The 14,348-nt window shown below is 54.9% G+C and overlaps 1 protein-coding gene across 1 annotated transcript; it reads left to right on the forward strand.

The window, feature by feature from the left end:
- The first annotated feature begins 275 nt into the window (after positions 1–275).
- MRS2 (magnesium transporter MRS2) lies at positions 276–12,180 on the forward strand. The gene is made up of 11 exons (XM_054564738.1): positions 276–556; positions 2,108–2,181; positions 4,618–4,654; positions 5,329–5,441; positions 7,919–8,092; positions 8,174–8,304; positions 8,675–8,791; positions 9,547–9,699; positions 9,897–10,014; positions 10,648–10,761; positions 11,192–12,180. The coding sequence occupies exons 1-11, from the start codon at positions 391–393 to the stop codon at positions 11,288–11,290; spliced, it is 1,296 nt and encodes a 431-aa protein (XP_054420713.1). The 5' UTR covers positions 276–390; the 3' UTR covers positions 11,291–12,180.
- The last annotated feature ends 2,168 nt before the right edge of the window (positions 12,181–14,348 follow it).

The following is a 14,348-nucleotide window of genomic DNA, read 5'->3' on the forward strand; positions in this document are numbered from 1 at the left end:
TGAATCCGACCTCCAAGTTATAAGACATACAGGGGATAGAGGAACAAGTCAGTTAACACCAAGGGATGCCGCCCGTAAAACGGAGCTGGGGAAGTCCTCTGGTGATTAGTATAACCTACAGGAGGGCCCCAGGGTCAAATCTAGCCGCGCCAGCAGCGAGAGAACGCGCTGCGTCGCCCCGCCCCGAGCCGATCCCTCCTCACGTCACAGGGACGGGATCGGAGCGCGCCCCCGAGGTCCCTTCAGAGCCTGCGCGGAAAGTGCGGCGCACGCGCAGTAGGCAGGACCGTACCCCGGGCGCCCGCGCAGGGTCGCGCAGGGCGGCTGACCCGGCAGTGTCCGGCATGACGGGCTGGGCTCTCGCTTCTGCCCCCGCCTCGCTGCAGCGCCATGGAATGCCTGCGGAGCCTGCCCCGGCTCCTGCCGCGCGCGGTGGGGCTGCCCCGGCGCAGCCTGTGTGCTCTGGCCTGGGGCCTGGCCCCCGGGCGCGCCGCCGGACTCCTTGGCGGGAGCCGGACCGCGTCGCCGTGCGGACCCCGCGGGCCCCGCCTGGCAGGTACGGCCGCCGGGCCGCAGCCCGGGGACGCCGCCCCGCGGTGACTTCGGGCCCCTGCTTGCCCGCTTGCCCGCCGCGTGCCCTCGGCCTCCGGTCCGTCCCCGGCCCAACAACCGGCCTGTCCTCGCCGTCTCCGGTGCAGAGCTCTCCTCCCGAGTGCTCTGCGCAGCTTTAGTTTTAAACCCCAGTTTCACCCTTAGTCATTAAGATTAGGCTCATTTCGCCGAATTATTTGCCTTAGTTTCTCTTGCCTGCCTGCTACCTCTTCCTCGCGGGCGCGGTGACATTTGTCCAGGTAACGGGTGGGCACGCACTTGAAAGGGAGACTTCGTGGTAAGAGCTGCTCGGAGAAAGATCCGGCGTAGTTTTCAAGTGCAGCCAGAGGGGTCCGGTGAGGCCGGGAGGAGGAGGCGGACTTAGGGTTTTGTCACCATTAACGTTTCCCCCGATGAGAGATGGTGCTGATATTGCCGAGAAACCAGCGGCATTAAAGTGTCGGCGTCTCACTGCCGCACTGTCGTCGGATGTGTCCTCAGTTTTGCCCCCAACGCAGCTCTCTGTAGAGCCTGAGTCGGGTCCACACCTGGTGCAGCCCTTCTAATGTTTTAGGGCATTGAGATCCAGAATCTCATTCTGGTAACGCTTGGTGCACCCTGTGACTGGTCGGCAATTGCTGATTTACGCTCTGCCTCGACTCAGCTGACCCTTAGCGCCCAGTTTGTAGTTTGCAAAAGGGTAACCTGCCTCAGCTGCCAGCCAGTTCCACAAGTCATTGAAAGTGTGTAACGGGAAGGAGCAAGATCAGAACTGAGAATGTGTCTGCTCATTCTGTGGAATCAGCAGGGTTACTGCGGAAGCATAAAATAATTGGTAGTATTTTTACACCACTGCCCACTCCCCTTGTTTATTATTTTGAACAGCGTTTTTTTCTTAGATACTAAATTTACTTGACAGTATTTCAGCACTCACCTCAACTCAGTGTAGTCACGTTTTAAATTTTCAAATAAAGCTTTGTCTTCATTCCATTTCATTGAGGTCTGCATTCCAGTTCAGTTGGCTATAAGTAATAATAATAAAGTGTTTCTGTAGAAAATAATACAAAGAAGTAAAGTCTGTAGGTTGCATAATTTACAGGTCAAGCAAATAATCCTGATACTGGAATGCTGAAAGGGAGTATTTGGGATCTGTTTTCTAAAATGTATCTACCAACATAATTTGCACAAAGATCCTTTTTAAATTACGCAAAAAAAATCGACATTTTCTTTTCATCTCAGAACACTGTGTTGTACATTTGTTTATCCAGCTATTGAGATAATTATAAAGGAAAATGGTGGTTGGGATCCATAATTATTCTACTGCCTCACCTAAGCCATGTTAAAAAATAGTCATCCACAGATATTAAAATGCACAAATGTTTCTTTTTCCCTCTAGGAAAAAAATTTTAAAAACACCCCAAAATAGCCTGAAGACCACATACTATGAGGGTTGTAGCTAAGCTACATGTGAAAACCAGTGGTATGATTACAGGGAATTCTCTAATTCATTCCTCAGGTGAAATGCACCGGTTAAGGACGTCTGATGCCTCTCAGGCCACGTTAGCCAGTGTAGCCCCCGTGTTTACTGTGGTGAGTACATGTGGTTCACGTGTGGGTTGGGCTGGTTGGCCAAGATTTACTTATTTTTTGCTTTGTAATGAGTCATTATACTTACGAGTCTTGGTGTCTTTGTGTTTTGCTCAGTCAGTGGAACTTCGCCAATGACTCGGAGCCCTTCTTTAGTACTAAAAGGGGTCATTTGAATCACAGTGCAGTGCTTCCCAATTGAAAATAGCCATACCTTGGAGATGTTGCAGGTTCCACTCCAGACCACTGCAATAACACTAGTGGGGCAATACAGCAAATCATAACCTTTTTGCTGGTGGAGGGTCTTCAGTCTGTAAAAAATGCGATATGCGAGGTGAAATCAAGCTAAGCGCAATAAAATAAGACCTGTCTGTACTCAGGATTTCCCGTGAATCCATTGAGTCCTTGAAGCCTGTTAGCCGTGGAGGGGCTTGCCCTGTGCTATGCCACGTGACATACGCAGATGCACTTTGAAGGCAGCACAGCATAGTAAAGAGTGTGTGCTTTGAAGGGCATGACCTCTGCCACTCTCCCTGAAATGGTCCAGGAAAAATGAATTACATAACAAGAGGGATGTGTATCAACCACATTTGGAGAGAAATAAGGCCATTGGGGCAAAGTGTTAACAAAGAATGACTAGGTGACAGTTACATGGGAATTGGTTATAATATTCGTGCGTTTTTTTTTTTTTTGGTAGGAAATTTAATTTAAAAAATGTGTGTTTGCTCTGAGCCAGAGTTCCTAAAGTTGAATCTCAGCCCAGTCTCTTACTACTAACTGGATGGCCTTGGACAAGTTATGATAACATCATTGTGTCTTAGTTTTCTCACCTGTAAACTAGGGAGAATGGTATCTACTTTACCAGTGTTGTAAGGTTTACATTAAGTCACTCGTGTGAAAACCTTAGACTAGCGCTCCACGCAGGGTAAGCATTCACTAGATTTTAGGCATTATCGTTATTGGTAGTTAGGCATATTAACGTACCTTTTCCTCTGTAAACTGTATATTTGTACAACAAAATAACCCCCGGAATGACGTGTTAAAGTTATCACTGTTATTCAGTGTTCCAGAGGATTGGCCAGTTCAGCTGCACAAGAATATAAAAATCAGATGCTAAATATTGAAAGCAGGTTCTTTGCAGGTGAAATCATTGTCCACCAAGAGCAATTAAGAAAATCAGTTGATGCCACTTAAAGTAATGAGACTTTAGAAAGTGAGTTAACCTGCTCACTTTTAATGTGAGTTACATTACGAGGTAAACATCTTAAGAAATCATTGTGTGATCTTCCGAAAAATCCCATTAAAATGACAGCTAAGTATGGAGATGCCAAAATAATCAGTATATTAAGTTGCAAGTGGAGCAGAGACTTTGGAGGAGAGTCTAACGCGAATATGTTTAACAGCGACAGTCTGGACGGGCGGTCAGGAATAAAATGCTTAGCATGGCGTTCTCTAAAGCCTGCCATTTCGGGTGGCTGGTTTTATTTCACCCACCTTTATTCTCAGGCTTTCTGCGGCAGATGTGTGTTTTGGGAGGTAAAGTCCAGGAGCGCAGCCGGTCTGTGTCACACAGAACAGGGGGCCTCCTCGGATGCAGAGCCCCCTGTGCCAGGGGTGCGTCGCAGGGCTCGCCGCGCGCGCACAACGGCCTCGGGAGCCGAGATGAGGGTGCGCTGGGGGCTTTGGTCGTGGTGGGGACACGGCGTGCGTGGCGCCGCGGCAGCGCCCCCCCCCGCCTCGTACTGCACCCACCGCCGCAGTGTCTTTGCGAAAGTGCGTGCGGAACAGCGACCGGGGCCGCCCCGCACGGCGGGATTTGTGGCGGGATTTGTGAGTCGTTCCGTGGGGGCAGGTGCTGCAGAAAACCGTTTCCTCCGCCAGACGTGCACTTTCTGCGTCATGGCCTCTCCCCAGACTGTCAGAAGAGGCCTTTTCCGTAAATGTTAATCGATTTGACCGTGCCCACCGGAGACCTCCGGGCCCCCCAGACGCTTGAGTCACAGGCGAGCACAGCCGGCCCCGCTCGGTCGGAGGGACGGAGGATGGGGGCGCACGAGGGCAGCGGCGGGGTGTCCTCGTCCTCGGGAGCCGGGCAGCGGCTGGGAGCTGCTTCAGGCGCGAGGGCCGGAGCGGGGTCCGCCTCGCGTGGAGCCCCCGCCCCTGGGAGCCACCTGGGCGCGGGGCCGCGGCTCCCCGCGGTGTAACAGCTTCGCCAGGTTTCCCAGAACCACCGCAGGACGTTCACCCCCGTCAGAGTTGCGCGGCAAACAAAGGGGATTTTCGGGCCCTTGCGCCTAGCGGACCTCAGCGGGGCCGGGGGCGGCAGGCTTGAGCCTGCTTTCCCGCTTTCGTAGCCACTGTAGTGCCGTGTGGTGTGGCACCCTAAATGGCGCGCCAGTTTGGGAGAAATAATATTTTGTTTTTATTATCTCTCCTCAGACGAAATTCGACAAAGACGGAAAGGTTACTTCTTTCGGTGAGTGTCGTTGAGCTTCTTCTAAGTCACCTTCTGAAATCAACGAGTGCGCCAATCTGAGGGAAATGAAGAAATGGTAGCGCTGTGACTTGGAGAGCCCGGTTGCCCAGCGGGGCGGACGCAGGGGCGGTGCTGGGGCTGGCCACGCCTCCCCGGCCACGCCTCCCCGGCCACGCCCCCCGCGCCGTCCCCGTGAGGGGCCGCGCTCCCTGAGGGTGCCGCCAGGCTTCTTCCCGGCGGAGAGTGCGCGTGGGGGCGGGCTTCCCCTGTAGTGTCCGTGCGGGAAGGAAGGGAATGGAACTTATCTCTTCGCGGATTTAAAATGTGGGAGATGGGAACGTAGCGAGGAAAGAAAGAAAAAAGTCGCTCTGCACAATTCTTGTCGAAAAGAGATGGGCCGCCTCCAGAGCTGGAGAGCGACCAGCAGCCTGGTCCGCCCCGTGGCCCGGGCGTCCGTCCGTCGCACGGGGCTCGGAGGGGGAGAGGGGCCGGTAGGGCCGGCCGAGGTTCGGCCTGGAGCTTCTGGCGCTTCTGACGGGGGCAGAGCGCGGTGCTGGCGTCCGCCTCGGCTCCGAGCGGCCCGCAGCCCCCGTGGGGGGCGGGCCCGGCGTAGACCGCTCCGCGCTTCGGGGACCGGCTGAGCCGCTCTCGCGTGGGAAACGCCTCTGTTGCAGAAAGAAAGAAAACCGACCTGTACCAAGAGCTGGGCCTCCAAGCCCGGGACCTGCGGTTCCAGCACCTGATGAGCATCACCACCAGGAACAACAGGATCATCCTCAGGATGGAGGTGAGCGGCGGGCGCGGCGCGGCGCGGCGGCCCCGCCGGCAGGGGGCGCTGGCGCTCCATCGACGGTAGACACTTCCAGTGTCCGGTCAGCCGTGGCCGTGGTGTGACCAGCCGCCAAAAGCGGTCTGGTTCTCCGGACAGCCCGGGGAGGTGTCCTGGGGTAAATTTTTACGTTGGTGGAGGCGCCCCAAGACACGCCGCGCCCCGCCCCACCCCGCCTTCTCGGCGCCCGGCGTCACCTGGCGCGCCCTGGGGTCCCGCGGGCCGCGGCTCTGAACCAGAGGAGGCGCCGCGTCGCCGCCGCCCTGGCCCTGCAGGGCCCGCGAGGCCTGCGTTACCCGGAGAGCCGCTGGTGGCAGGCTTTTGTCCACTTACCTAGAACTAATAAAAATCAAGTGAAAAACGGAAGCAGTCTTCTCCCAAGCGATCCTCTCTAGGAGAAAAGTCGCTTCTGCTACCAGTAGCACCAGGACAAAGTGTCTCGTTGGTGGATGGATAGAAAAATAGGTGGTCAAGCAAATTAAGCAGAATTTTAATTGCATAAATGGCATGTGTGCAGTTCACTATATAATTTTTCTGTATAAAAATTTTCATAATACACTTGGAAAAAATGTGAAAACTAAAACCCTCTTATTTTTATATCACTGATATAGTGGCCACAGGCTACCCTTCAGGGTTCCTTTTCTCACGTGAAAGATGCCAGGTTTCTCTTTAGAATAAATTTCTAATTTCGTAGTGTTCTTTTTTTTCCATGTAACTTACTTTTCAAAATTTTAAAATGACAATTGCCATACAGTGTTTCATGGGTTTCAGGCCTGCAACACAGGGGTCATTTACACCCCTCGCGGGATGGCCACCCCGAAGCCGCACGCCCATCGGACGCTGCGCGCAGTCCTCACAGCGCTGGCCGGTGCATCCCCGGGGCTGTTTGCGGGGCGGGCAGTTCGTACTTCATCCTCTCCTTTCACATCCGCTCCCCGTCAGTTTGTTCTCTGTATCTGAGTTTCTACATTGTTTTGTTTTTCTAGATTCCACATGTAAGAGAAGCCATATGCTACTTGTATCTCTCTGACTTATTCCACTTGCCATAACACCCTCTAGTCCATCCTTGTCGCCGCAAATGGCAAGATTTCATTCCTTTCTATGGCCGAGTAATATAATATTGTACACATGCACCACATCTTCCTTATCCATTCATCAGTTGATGGGCACTTAAGCTGCTTCCATTGCTTGGCTATTGTAAATAACGCTGCCCTGAATAGGAGGGTGCATATATCTTTTCAGATTAGCATGTTTATTTTCTTCAGATATACTCCCAGAAGTGGAATTACTGGGTCCAAAGGCAGTTCCATTTTTAATTTTTTGAGAAAACCCCACACTGCCTTCCACAGCGGCTGCACCAGTCTGCATTCCCACCAACAGTGCACTAGGGTTCCTTTTTCCACATCCTCGCCAACACTTGTTGGTGCGTTTATTGACTGTTCCGACACGTGTGAAGTGACATCTTGTTGTGGTTTTGATTTGTGTTTCTCGGACGATTAGTAACATTGAACATCTTTTTATGCATTTACTGGCCATTTGTATGTCCTCTTTGGAGAAATGTGTATTTGGGTCCCGTGCTTTTTTTTTGTAATCCTCATCTGAGGATGTTTATTGATTTTTAGAAGCAGGGGGGTGGGGGGGGAGAGAGAAACATCGATTGGTAGCTTCCCGTATGTGCCCTGACCAGGGATGGAACCTGCAGCCTCTTGGTGTACGGGACCACACTCCAGCCAACTGAGCCACCTGGCCAGGGCTCCCTCCCAATTGTTAGCCGCCGCATGTGGGTGTGGCGCCTGCCCATTCCATGTCTCTGCCCCTGCTACCAGTCTCATCGTGGCTCTTTTCTAGCCTTAGTGCTAGGACTTGCGTTCAGCTAGTCCTGAGGCAGTTCTCTGGGTGGTGGTTCCGTAATTTAGTTGTAATTCTGACATGGTCTTAGGAGGAGGCAAGCACGTTGTGTATCTATGCTGCCATCTTGACCGGAGGTCCATCAGGTTCTAAATTAGAGCTTAATCCGATGTTGTAGCTGCATAATTTCAAATTAGCTTAGTATGTGTTGGTGGAATTTTAAAAAAGAAACGTTACCGTTTCAGCCAAACTAATCATGATTAAATTTTAAAGTGTACTGAATATGTGACTTTTCAGACCTTACCTTGTTCCCTTTATTCCGTATTTTTCTCATGATTGCCCTGAGGTATTATTTAATTCTACTTCTGTTGAGAGTGAGTTCAAGGTATCAAGATGTACATATATTTTAGACTTCCTTCCTTTAAAAAAAATTGTGAAAAACAAATGAACAGTTGAGGCTTAATCCAAACTAAGGGAGTATTAAAGCCTGTTTTATGAGTATAACTTCATCCTACAGCTTGATAACTTGCAGACATGCATGTGTATGTGTGTGTACACATACATGTATCTTCTCTTTTTTTCCACAGTATTTGAAAGCTGTGATAACTCCAGAGTGTCTTCTGATACTAGATTATCGTAACTTAAACCTGGAGCAGTGGCTGTTCCGGGAACTCCCTTCTCAGTTGGCCGGAGAAGGTCAGCTTGTCACGTACCCTTTACCTTTTGAGTTCAGGGCCATAGAGGCACTCCTGCAGTATCGGGTAAGCTTGTTTGCGTGGCGTCTTGCACCTGCTCTGGTTTGCTGTGCTGCAGTGGCACTGAAGGGCCGTGTTGTTCTACAGATCGGCACGCTTCAGGGGAAACTGAGCGTGTTGGAGCCCCGGATCCTTGACACCTTGGAAGCGTTAGTGGATCCCAAACACTCCTCTGTGGACAGAAGCAAATTGCACATCTTACTGCAAAATGGCAAAAGGTAAACAGCCACCTTAAGCTTCTGTCAGTAGTTTTCACAGTGAAGTGTTCAGCATAAACTCAAATACAGGTCAGTGTGACTATCATCTGTTTTTAAAATACCAGCTGCCCTTGCTAATGGCAGTGAACTGCCGTCAGCGCTGTCAGTGGGAGCGCGGCTGCGGCGGGCGCTGCAGGAAAGCTGGGTCCGCTCTGTGCGGCGGCTGTGGCTGGGGCTTAGCTCTTAGTCTGCACGTTATTCTGCACACAGTCGTTCATCGCGAGTGTGTAAGTGGGTCTGCTTAGTTAGATGCCCAGAGGGCGCTGTCCGCACGGTGAGGTGTGTCTGCAAGTGCACGGCGTTGACCTTTTCTGCGCACCCTCTCCCCCAGCCTGTCTGAGCTGGAAACAGACGTGAAGATGTTCAAAGAGTCCATCCTGGAGATCCTGGACGAGGAGGAGCTGCTGGAGGAGCTCTGCCTCACCAAGTGGAGCGACCCCGACGTCTTGTGAGTGTGCGCCTCGCTCTGCCGCCGCTCTTGGGGGTCCTTCTCACAGACGGCGGGGCACTTCCGTCTCGTGTGAACTTGGAAGTCAGTTCCTCTTCCAGGCCCAACCCGGCCCTGTCTTTGCTTTCCGAGCACACCAAGTGTTTCATTTTTGTTTTCTGTGGCCCAGTGTCAGAAACGAGTACACTTTAGTGATGTGCATAGTTTACGCAGCCTGTCCAGACTTGTAGACAGTATCTATATTCCGATTGATAAAAGGGGCTCTTTTACCAGCAAGGTCTGGTAGCAGAAACTGGAGCACACCTGCCCCTCTCGTTGGCTTGCTGAGCGTCTGCTGGGCGGCAGCGTCCCTGAGCCGGCTGCAGGGCGGGGCCGAGGGCTGTGCGTCAGCAGCCTTGGTCAGTGGGGAGGGCCTGCATCCGCCTGGGAGGAAATGCTGTGTGCATGCACTTTGAGTCTTTGGTTTTGTTTTCCGATGGGTGCTACTTTGTACCAGTGTATCCACATTCACATGTCGCACTTTCCTGTCACTGGTAGTGCAGTGGGACCGCCAGCCTGTGCAGGGTGAGAGCCTGTGCCCGGGACGTGCCCAGGATCGGGGATGCTGCCACCCACAGGCTGGCCCCAGCCACAGTCGACCAGAGGCGCGTGTGCTCGCTGGTGGCCGAGTACCATCTGCTGACTCGGGGGGTTGGGTCCTGAGTGTGTGGCGCACACGCGGGGCGTGCGGGTGACGTGAGCTCTTGTGATTGGAGTGAGCAGAGCAGCACCGGCATCGACCACGCGGAGGAGATGGAGCTGCTGCTGGAGAACTGCTACCGGCTGGCAGAGGACCTGTCCAACGCGGCCCGTGAGCTGCGGGCGCTGATCGACGACTCCCAGAGCGTCATCTTCCTCAACCTGGACAGGTGGGTCCGGGGCAGGCCGCTTTCTTCCTGGGGCGCGCATGGGGCGCGGCTCAGCTTGTGGGGAAGTCCACCCCTTCCCCCCACCGCTGCGTGGCCCTGTGTCCTCTGAGGTCTGGTCCCAGGCCTGGCGTCTTCAGTGCTCCTTGTGCCCCTGCTGTGTGTTGTGGGCCCGTCTGATCTTGCTGCTGTTCCTGCAGCCACCGCAACGTCATGATGAGGCTGAACCTGCAGCTGACCATGGGGACCTTCTCCCTCTCGCTCTTCGGGCTGATCGGCGTTGCTTTTGGGATGAATTTGGAATCCTCTCTTGAAGAGGTGAGATTCTCTTACTTCAATAATCTAGGGTTTTTTTTTAAAGGTTTTGAAGGCCATTCTGAATAGGGGACAGCAGAGAAGAGACCTGGATGGAAAGAGAGCAGGGAGCCCGGGGCAGGGTGTTGTAAGCAGAGGGGACCCCGTGTACGATGGCAGCAAGAGTGAGCTGGCTGTCGAGGACCTGCGGGTCCAAGCGTTCGGAGGGACAGAGTGCGGTGAGGCTTCCTCTCAGGAGCCCTCCATGGGTTCTGTGGACGGGAACCTGTCGGAGGCTTTTGAGCCCAGACCTAGACGATTGGAAAGTTCAGAAGGAGCCATGTTCTCCTGTGCAGTGCAGGCCGACCCCAGGTGTCCCAGACGGCGCCCCGAGGCCTCTGCAGAGTCCCCAGCCTGCGACCCCTGCCCTCCTCCCACATCGTCTTGGTTACCAGCCACGTTTGTGTACATGACTCACTGTACAAGTAAATCCACTTTATACCTGATGCCTGTTCTCCAAAAGAAAGAAAAGGGCTTTTGGGAAATCCTCTCTGATCGTTTGGGCTTCTTTTTAAGACCCGGGGCAGCGATAGCCCGGGACACCCTGTGGACAAGCAGCTTGCCTGCAGGGCTGACCCGGGCTGTGCTCTCTCGCAGGACCACCGCGTGTTCTGGCTGATCACGGGCGTCATGTTCATGGGCAGCGGCCTGATCTGGAGGCGGCTGCTGTCGTTCCTCGGGCGGCAGCTGGAAGCACCTCTGCCTCCTGCGGTAAGAAGGGCACAGGGCCCAACAGTAGGCAGGGCAGTTGCAGCCTGGGCTCTGGTCACGCCGACTCTGTGGCCCTGACGGCGACCTAACCTCTCGCAGCCTCCCTGGGGTCCCGCCTGTCAGCTGGGTCACCGCTGCCGCACTCCCCGCCCCATGGTGTCCACAGTGGGAGAGTTAAAGACGACGATGTGTGTAGAGCTCTTGGGAGCGCCCGGCCCATGGGACAAGTTAGAGATGCTTCCTCTGTGTGGAGCATGTGATGCCTCTAGACAGATGCTAGCGATCCCTGACCAGAACGCAAGTGTGGACACATGGTGCCCACTCACAGGTGGCACCGCTGGGCTGGGGGCTGCCAGGCCCCTGGACGGGCCCCCGACTGGAGCCTCCCCTCCCAGACACGGACTAACACGCTGTCCTCGGCTCCCTGCAGGTGGCCTCTCTCCCCAGGAAGACCCTGCAGGCCGATAGGAGGACGGGCGGGAGGCCAGACGGGCTGGGGCCCGGCAGGAGCGTCCTCACGGCCCGGTGAGAACCAGTCTCGTGTGTGCGTCGCAGGGGAGTCCTGGTCCCTCTGTAGAACCAGAAGCGCGGAAAAACCCGGTATTTAAGTTACGTTGTCTGATGATGAAACACGGCAGTGACGATTGAACGTGATCGCTTTTTCAGAATTCTGAGTAAACCAAAGTACTTGTTGTGTAAAAGGCCAAGATTCTATTTTCTACCAACTTAAAGAGCTCTTTTTACAGCCTTGTGAGACACGGAGGAGTTAATGTGACGACTGTTGTATGGATTTTGTATGTACTGAGAAAAGTCCAGCTTCAGGCTCAGCGCAGCCGGGACACTGGACAGACCCAGTCACGAGACCACGTGGCCGCAGTGCCCAGACCGGCGCCCTGTCGTCGCGAATTTCCTTGCTCTCAGGGGACTGGACTGCTAGCGAAACACAGGTCAGCCTTAAAACAGACTCTGGAAGCTTGTGCTTCCAACCCACAGCCTCATTCTCATACCTGCTCCAGCCGTATGTAAGGTGAAGAAAAAGAAGGGAATGATAGTACAGCATCAGCTTTACATGGAGTCTGACTGGTTAAAGTATGTGGAGTTGAAGGAGAGAATTCCCATTCTGTCACTGGTTCGTAGCTGCTTTGGTCGTCCCCAACCTCCAGGGGGAGGAGCCAGCACCCTCCCCCCGACCCCAAGTGAAACTGTGTGGCCGCATCCCTGTGTCCCCCCTCAGGCTGGCAGGTGGGCTTCCTAAGGCAGGGGAGCAAGACACGCTGGGTCTGTGGTCCCTTTTGTTCCCACAACCAGAGCTCTGGGGTCAGAACAAGTGGCTGAGCCCGGCCAGCCTCAGCGCAGCCCCCGCCTGGCCGCAGTGGGGGTCCTGGTGAAGGCTTACGGGGGGGCGCCGACCCTGTGAGGCGGTGGCAGAGGGAGTGCGGGGCCTGCTGACCCGAGAGAAGACCAGGGATGTTCTCTGCGCCCTGCTAAGGCCGGGAGCAGCCCCAAGAGGGAGGCTGGGGGCCCCACGCAGCTCCCGTGGGGCCGGAGCGTGCCCTGGGCGTGGTGGACACCACTCTGGCACCACAGACCTGGGGGTGGTGGGTTTCACGGGGCGCTCTGCTGCGGATTCCGGTCTTTTACTACTGGAAGGCAAGTAACGACTGCTGCTTCACCATGACAGAGTCGGTCGTCCAGAGCAGAATTGGGTTTGGTCTCTTCTGGTGTTGGTTTGTGGCTTTGGGTAAAATAGAGTCGTGTCTTGTCAATAAAAGGGAGAATTATGCACCTACCTCACAAGTCTGACACGGATGCACAGATATGGCAAGAGGGGCACCGCTTCATCTAAGGTTCCAATGACAGCCTGTCCCCCAAATGCACAGGGGTCAGCGGTTTTACATTTTGAATTAAAACACAGAGCACAACCTGTTCTCTGAAAGTGGGTGACGGAAAACTGAGTGCTCGGTTAGGTGAGGCGGCCGGCAGTCCCACCCGGTTGCCGCGCGCACGGGCAGGGCCCGCCCCGGAGCCCGGCGCCGGAGGCCTCCCAGACGGGGCGGCGTGTCTCAGACGCCGCTACCATGGCCCTGTTCCTCCTTGCAGGCTGTGGGAACTGCCACCCAACAGCCCTGAAAGCTGCTTATTTCGGTGAGTTGTTCCGAGCGTTGTGCATAGCTCTTCTGGGAATTGCACATTAAACCCCCACTTGAAGCCCAGGATTCACCCGAGTAATGACCGTGGAGGCGGGCGGGCGGGCGGGCCGGGTGCGCGCACCTGCGCCCCACAGCTCACGGCCGTGCCCCGCCCGCGTGCCTGTCGACTGGCCTTATGTTGTTGCCTAGACAGAAACTACAAATACATGTTACATGTGTTCCGCTATCTTAAAGGTAATTTTGAGCGGTGCAAGTACAGATTTGTGTTAATGAGAAGTTAAAACTTTAGCAGTTACTTTCATTCAGAATCAGCGCTTAGAACTAGTTAATACTTAGTAGAATGAAAATTTATTCCACCTGTTGGGGTAGTACATCGGGCTGTCCTGTCAGTTTTGTCATGTAGGTTGATGGGTACAATTTACACCATCTGTGAACATGGAGTTAGTGTGGCTAAATGGGAAACCCTGTAACTCCCGTGCGACACCTGCTTCCCACTATTAATTGTAACCTTCCTCACCTGGTGCCTGCTGGCTGGCTTAGTCAGCCGCTGGGAGCGACGAGTACGTGGGGACAGAGGGCTGTCACCTAGCGAAGGGTGAGGTGCAACTGCGGGACACCGCGAGGCGGGAAGGAGGCTGCCTCCAAGGGGATGGGCCTTCCCCGAGACCCACGCCCTCCCCTGTCTGCACTCAGACTCATCGGCTCGTCTGTGGAAATGGCCACGGAATTCCCAGTCCGCCGATAGTAAGTGTGCTCATAATTAACGACCCCGCAAATGGGCCCGGCTGTCAGGAACCGGTGCACTTTCTGCGCAGCCGCCGGCCCGCTCACCTGCGCTCTGGCTCCTCCTGGGCCCTCGTGTAAGCACCCTCCTCGGCTGGACTGCGTCCCATGAGACACCGCAGAGACACGTCACCTTGTCCTGCCTCTGCCCCATCTCAGGGAGGCTCTCCCCGGACGAACACGGGACCAGGGGTGCCAGTTCACACGCTGCTGAGGCCGGAGCCCGGGGGTGGCCCCCACCCTGGCTGTGCCCCACACAGGTGTCCCCGCCCTGCCGACGCCAGGCCAGGACCGCGGCCGGCCCGGCGCTGTCGGCACAACCTGGTCTCCTCGGGACTGGGGACTAGGGGAGGGTCACTGGGTCCGTCATGTGTCAGCACCTCTCCAGAAGCAGGTGACAGGTTTGTGTACTTGCCCTTCACAACGTGCCCTGTGGAAAAGGCAGGGACCTGTGGGGAGACGGGGCCGAGCCATTTGCCAGCGAGCCCGTGCTTGCGGCCCTGTTCCCCCTATAATCTCCCTGTATCCTGTTCCCCTGACGGGAACGGGTCACCGACTTCGAAGGATGTTGTTCGGAGGAACAGTGTGGAGGTTTCCTGAAGGAGCCAGAGGGGCAGCAGGCCGACGCGGCGAGCAGGCAGGGGAGCTGCGCAG

This window comes from Pteronotus mesoamericanus, unplaced genomic scaffold (assembly GCF_021234165.1).
Source record: "Pteronotus mesoamericanus isolate MK-2021 breed Mesoamerican mustached bat unplaced genomic scaffold, CSHL_Meso_final scaffold_99, whole genome shotgun sequence".
Taxonomy (NCBI): domain Eukaryota; kingdom Metazoa; phylum Chordata; class Mammalia; order Chiroptera; family Mormoopidae; genus Pteronotus; species Pteronotus mesoamericanus.

Coding starts and splice junctions, on each gene's coding strand:
- MRS2 (XM_054564738.1), top strand. CDS start 391: ATGGAATGCCTGCGGAGCCTGCCCCGGCTCCTGCCGCGCGCGGTGGGG. Junction 9,700..9,896: donor ATCTTCCTCAACCTGGACAG/GTGGGTCCGGGG, acceptor CTGTTCCTGCAG/CCACCGCAACGTCATGATGA. Junction 10,762..11,191: donor AAGCACCTCTGCCTCCTGCG/GTAAGAAGGGCA, acceptor GGCTCCCTGCAG/GTGGCCTCTCTCCCCAGGAA.